Genomic DNA, 6801 nt, shown 5'->3' with positions numbered 1-6801 from the left:
ACACACACACACACACACAGACACACACACACACACACACACACACACACACACACACACACACACACACACACACACACACACACACACACTCACACACACACAGACACAGACACACACACACACACACACACACACACACAGAACATGACCTCAAGTGTGAATGAGGAGGACGAAGGTGAAAAGATGACTCAAGTTCACAATGAAAGTTTTGTGGTGTGATTTACTGCAGAGATCAATTTAAGAGCTGAACTAAATACATGAAAATAATGACTACAGATTTTCTGTGTTTCCTCTGGAATATGAAGATTCATATCTCGTTTGTCTTGAGAACAACTGGAACGATGTTCACTTTGTGCTTCTGTTCCATGAGAACTCAACCTCAGTGGAACCATGAAGATCAGTTTCAGATAAGCAATGTGTAACTATTACAACATCCTGTCATTCATAATATTTCAACCTGTTGTTATGTGACCTGAGATCAAATGATCCATTTATTCATCCATGGAAACCTGACAAAAGTCTAGAATGAACTATAAGTTTATCACAAAGGAAGGTTTGAATCTCCAGCGTCCAGAGGGAGTCTACCTCCACAGCTGGAGCTGAGATGATTCCTCAGGAGAGGAGCTTGATGCTGAAGCTCTCCTCCTCCTCCTCCTCCTCCTCCTCCTCCTCCTCCTCCTCCTCCTCCTCCTCCTCCTCCTCCTCCTCCTCTAGAGACTTTAGGGACAACAGCCTGGATTCTGGGAGCTTAGGGCTCTATTGGTGATAAGGTACTATCAGACATGTGGTCTCTGGTCCTGGTTGTCTTCAGGACACGTGCAGAGTCTCTAACGACTTCCTGCTGGAGCCGGATACTAATGAATTACAATCATCACGTCTGGATGGAACAAAGACCTGGACTCGTCTTCATGAGACAGGATGTGGAAGGTTGATTGAAATGTCAAGTAGTTTGAAAAAGGCCTTAAAATGGTTTTAAATGAGCCTCCCTTGTGATTGGATCTCTGAGGACAGACGTCCCTCCCAGGTGAGGACAGACGTCCCTCCCAGGTGAGGACAGACGTCCCTCCCAGGTGAGGACAGACGTCCCTCCCAGGTGAGGACAGACGTCCCTCCCAGGTGAGGACGGGACGTTTGATGAGGACGTCCTTTCTGTCATTTCAACTTGTTCCTCCACAGACTCACATACAAACATCGACACTTATTTGATTGTTTATTCTGTGGAATACTTTATGAAACAAAACAGATCCATTTACAACCAACCCACACGTTTCAAATACAAACAAAAACAAAACAATTTTCTACACTTATAGAGGAAATATATAAATGCTCCCTGTCAGACATATTCAGAAGAATCACAGTGACACTTCTGGGAAACTCCTGCTTTTAATTTGTCGTTATACGACCGCTGAGAAAAATCTTCTTTGTTTTAATCCCAAAATCTTGGGTGTTTCATTTTTCCCCTTCTGATAATTATTACCAAAAGCCCAGAGTTATTGCACGGCTCCAGAAACGCCTTCTCTGATGTGCTTTGTGTGTCACGGTCAATTAAAATGGAAACAAGACTGTTTGGTGTCAACAGAGAAGAATGTCAAATGCAGATGTAGAAATATTTTTTAATGCTTCGAGCTCGAGCTGCTGCTGGCCTGCGGCTCGGGCCTCCAGAGGAAATGTGTGGAAAAAACGAATGTTCCTCTGTTTTCAGCCACAAGGAACGATGCGGTGGACAGAACTGGTTTCACTGGGCAGAACGCTCCAGTCTCCTCTACTGTTTCATGTAGAAAAAAAGTATTGTCTGTACAACTAACGCAGAACAGATGCAGGATAAATCCTTGAAGAGGCAGCTTGTATACAAGAGTATTACAGGAAAGATGCTGCATAAACACACAGAGACCTGGACACAACTGGGTGATCTGCACAAACCACAGATCCTGAGGTGAACTTCCAGTCATGAAGGAGCAGGACTCTGGTGTGGAGCAGCTTCACGTTCACGTCACAGATCCAACGCAAAGCCTTTAAAGTTTACATTATAATACAGACTCACATCTTTAGAGGAGAAGTTTTTGGCAACTTTTCTTCTTCACTTTATTGTTGAAAGTGAGAACATCTGAGCTGGAGGCAGATAGCTTAGCTTAGCTTAGCTTAGCTTAGCTTAGCTTAGCATAAAGACTCCACCATCTTTTAAATTTGCACCTACATCTTGTATCTGACTTATTTACAACAGATTTCCTACTGACCTCACATGAGAGAGTTTTGGATCTGATCTCCATCTCTGCATGAAAACATAAGTTGATTCCCTAAGATGTTCCACTATTCCTTTAAGATAAATAAAACTATATAAAACAACCACACATCTCTTTCTGTACAAAAAGTGTTTAACATGATGGACTTAAGATTAGTGTTAAGTGGAGTTCCCTCTATACAGATAAGACAGTAAACCCAGTGCAAAGAGAACAGTTCATAGTCTCAGTTTCTCCCTCAGCATCTAAACAGTAAACATCTCCAGGAACCATGAGCCTCAACACCTCAACATTTCCTTTTATATCGTAAATGAAACAAAGAGCAGAAAAACCTTAAAGCTAAACGATCATAATTTACCACACAAGCTCCGACAACTCCTCCTGGATGGAAACACAACTCTGATCTGACTCGTGTTGTGAGATGTTTGTGAGACCAGAGGCTTCATGTCTGAGTGAATCCAAACATCTCGTGTTCCCAACGAGCAAAGCATCTTCAGCGTGAAGGTCTGGACTCCGGGTCAGAACCAACCCGAGCCTGATGGTTTGTGGGACACGTCAGTGGTTCTGGGTTCTGGTCCACGGCCCAGGTTTGATTCTCTCTCTGTTCATCTCCAGAGTTTGTTCTTCATTGTGCTTCATGGTCCCTTTGATCTGAGATGAATTTGACTTGAGGATTATTCGTCCTGAGATGAAAACAAGGTGAGATCACAGATGTGGATTGTTCTGGGGATGAGTTCCTGTGGTTCTTGTGGTGTCTCCTCAGGGTTCAGAGTGCAGCTCCGAGCTTTAGGTCCTGCTCTTCAACTGAGACCAGCTGATGTCATCATCTCCAGATCCTCCAGAAGCTGCAGCAGGACTCACAGTCTGAGTGCAACCAGCTAACACGTATTAGCATTGTGCTAACATGCTAACATGCTAACAGAGAAGAACTGAATGACTCGTCACAGCTCAACTGCTTCTTTACTTCCTTGTATTTGGTCTTTGATCAGAATCTAAGTGACTAAAGAGAAACGATTCCACAGAGAACAATGCATCATCTCAACGTTCTTCACTTCAATCCACAGAAGCTGCTGATCAGCAGAAACTAAAACCTGCTGAGAAGATCTGTTCTATAGAACGACTGAAGATAAAGATGGACGCCACGTCTCAGGCTCCGCCCACGATGAAGACAAATCACCAGGAGTGAGTCTCAGCTGTCAATCATCAATCACGAGGTCTGAGCTTGTTTTTAAATCATCAAATAACTAATTAAAACACAACTGATCAGAAACACTTGAACGAACGTCAGTGAGATCGGAACTACCTGAACTGAGGAGGAGGGGCTTATGATCCTAACTGCAGCCGGACACCAGGGGGCAGTACAGAGCTGCCGCGGCTCAGATTAGCATTAGCCACATTAGCTTGAACTCCAGTAAATGTATATACAACTAAATGATTAATTTACAATTAAATTTGAATAGTTTAGATCAGATCGAGGGTTTAAATCCCAGTGAGACTCTATGAGAAGAGGAGGAGGAGCTTATCCAGTGATGCAGGCGCTGTAGTAAACGGCGCTGCTGGCGTCCGACAGGGCGGAGATCAGGGGGGTGCTGCCGTCATCACACGCGCTCAATAGGCCACGCCCACCCGGGACCTTGGCCCCGCCCCCACAGCCGACGCCCAGTCCGAAGGCCTCGTCTCGACTCCTCCCACTATTCACGTACTGGTCGAACTCGTGTCTGTCCACCTCCGACCAGAAGTCAGCGGAGGAGGAGCCTAGGTGACCACTGGAGGAGGAGCCTAGGTGACCACTGGACTCCGGGTGGGAGGAGCCCAGGTGACCACTGGACTCTGGGGGAGGGGACAGCTGCCCCAGGTGAGAGGGGGGGAAATGGGCGGAGCTATGGGCTGAGTTCCCACACATTTGACTGAAGTAGCCGACGGGGGCGGAGCTAAGGGCGGTTTGGTGGCATTTCATTGGCTCAGACAGGCTGATGGAGGGCGGGGGGTAGGAAGCAGGGGAGGGGGACAGAGGGGGGGGGCACGTCCCAGGACTGCGAAGCGTGACGTGATGACAGGACCTGCTGGACTCCCCCCCCCCACACTGCTGGTGACTGCTGTAGTGGGGGCTGTAGTGCTGGTGAGGGTGGGGGGGGTGGTGGTGGTGGAGGTGGGGGGGGTGGTGGTGGTACCCGCTCCACCCTCCCATCCCCCCCTCCTCCTGGATGTGCTGGGGGAAGAACACGGACTCTCCGTCCTCCAGAAGGTCCAGAGGAGACATCTCGGGGGTGGGCAGCTCCGGGGGTCCCGGACCCTGCAGGTCCCGGAAGTGACCCAGGGGGGGCAGCAGGTGGTGCGGGTGGGGGTGGTGGTGGGGGTGTCCATATGCAGGAGCTCCACAGACCCCGTCAGGTCCCCCCCCCTGGGCCAGGCTGTGGAGCAGGACCCCCGGCTCCGCCCTCTTCAGCTTCTTGGGGGTCTTCTTCCTCCGGGGGCGGTACTTGTAGTGAGGGTGGTCCGTCAGGTGCTGCAGCCGCAGCCGCTCGGCTTCCTCCACGCACGGGCGCTTGGCGCTGGCGCTCAGGTTCTTCCACGACTGACCTGACGGAGCAAAGACATCGAGACAAAACCATAAATCATAAATCATAAATCATAAATCATAAATCATAATTCATAAATCATAAATCATCATCGTTCGTCAAATCCAGACTTTAACTGATCCCAGTTATCAGCTGTTAGACAGATCCACATTATGATGATTCATTTCTACATTTATCTTATCTTATTTACCTTAATCTCATATTCAAACTGTTTATTAAAAACAACAACTCAAAACTCTTAGACAACCAAGAACCTTGAAAACTTTCATATTTTCCAGCTGGATCCAGTTTAATTCATGATTCCTCTTTAAAAACGACAGTTACTGAGAAATAAAACTAACGATTCAAACAGAAACATGTTTGTGTTCAAATCATAAATCAACCACAGCACGTCCCACAAACTTTAATGTTGTGGTTGCACAACGTTAAGAACTCGTTGGGGGAAGATTCCTGCCGAACTTTATGGTTTATGTTTTCATGAAGTTCCAGATATGAATCTGCAGATTGTTCTGAGTCTCAAGCTCAACTGTTTCATGAGCTGTGACATCTTCTGCTTTTCTAACTTCAACATGAAGATATTTGGTTCATATTCAAAATGAATGAAGGAATACATTTCCGCTGAGATCAATTTAATATTATTCTAATTATTTGACTTTAATAAACTGCCTGAATAATCTGCGGTGCCGTATAACATTGAGAACAATAGGAAGGAGTCAGTGTGACCTCTGACCCTGAAGTTTCTAATGACATCACTCAGGAAAATTGATGACATCACAGTCAACGCTCAGAAATCATTATTAATGTGAAGAAAAACACAGAAGTTTGATCTGATTTCCTGAAAGATGTTTTGAATCTATAATGTGAAACTGTGTCGTTGTTTTTCATCCAATCATAATTTATGACAGATGTTCAGTTCACTGCTTCAGACGCGACAATGTTAACACAACTTCTACTGTTGTGTGAAATAAAGCAAATTATACACACATTGAAAATATATATCAATTTAAGTCATGATTTACATAACTCGTTCATTTATTTACTCAGTTTTATTTAAGTAAGGACGTAAATAATAAAGTCAAAAATACAATAATACAGGTTTTGAAAATATGAAAAGAGGAATGTCACATTATCCTTTTCATGGTTTATATGAGTTTTGAAAGAGTTTCTCATTGGTTGAGTTTTGTTGCTCTGATTTAAGTTTGTGACATATTTTAAATAAACTAAAGTTTTGTTTGGAACCTTTCTGTAACGAGTCCGGATCTCCAGGATTCTCTCTCTGATGAAGTCCACTTCACACGTTATTAATTTAAATGAATTAAACAAGGTTTGTCTCTATTTTAAACTTTTGAAAAGCATTAAAGCCAGATATGATTTATGGTTTTATGATGTGAAGCTTGTGATCTCACCGAGCATCTTGCTGAGCACGGCGTTGTGCAGGTCCGGGTTCTGCAGCGCCAGACGCTTCCTCTCGTCTTTGGCCCAAACCATGAAGGCGTTCATGGGTCTGCGGATCCGCTGCTCGCCCCCCCCCACCTTCCCGTCGGCCGGGCCCACCGACCCCCCCCCTGCCGGGGTCCGGTCCGGGCTCTGACCCCCTGACCTGGGGGTCAGAGACCTCCTGGGTTCGGGTCTCCTCACGCTGCCGGCTCCGAGGCCGTCGGGGGGGCCGCAGTCCTCCGACAGGTTCCGCTCAAAACCCGGTTCAGGATCCGAGGCTGGACTCGGGGTCCTGGAGGTCCAGTGTCCCCCGAGGGACAGAACCGTCTCTGGAGACAACCTGGGCTCCGGTAAGTTCATCCTGAGACTTTGACTCAGTCCGAGTGGAACCGGACTAACGTCTGACCCGGGTCGATGGGTTCTAAAGTCCTGGAGAGAAACTGTAAGTCAAAGTGTTTGGTCTGAGGAAGAGGAGGAGACGAAGGAGACGGGTTCGGAGCAGGAGTCCCAGAGCACAGCATCGAGAAGTGAGAGGAGGGAGAAGA

At 46.5% G+C, this 6801-nt stretch overlaps 1 protein-coding gene across 1 annotated transcript in view; it reads right to left on the bottom strand.

Annotated features, from left to right (window-relative positions):
* Positions 1 to 1196: 1196 nt before the first annotated feature.
* The window catches only part of sox18 (SRY-box transcription factor 18), a 5660-nt gene continuing 55 nt past the window's right edge, over positions 1197 to 6801 (bottom strand). Inside the window, exons 1-2 of the mRNA XM_061074359.1 lie at positions 6226 to 6801; positions 1197 to 4820 (exon numbers count right to left, since the gene is read on the bottom strand). The exon at positions 6226 to 6801 is cut by the window's right edge and continues 55 nt beyond it. Of these exons, the coding sequence (XP_060930342.1) occupies positions 3760 to 4820; positions 6226 to 6616 (1452 nt within the window). The 5' untranslated portion in view covers positions 6617 to 6801 and the 3' untranslated portion in view covers positions 1197 to 3759. The remainder of the gene's footprint in view (positions 4821 to 6225) is intronic.

Source organism: Limanda limanda, chromosome 7 (assembly GCF_963576545.1).
Source record: "Limanda limanda chromosome 7, fLimLim1.1, whole genome shotgun sequence".
NCBI classification, from domain to species: Eukaryota; Metazoa; Chordata; class Actinopteri; order Pleuronectiformes; family Pleuronectidae; genus Limanda; species Limanda limanda.
This window is presented reverse-complemented; position numbering and strand designations above follow the sequence as displayed.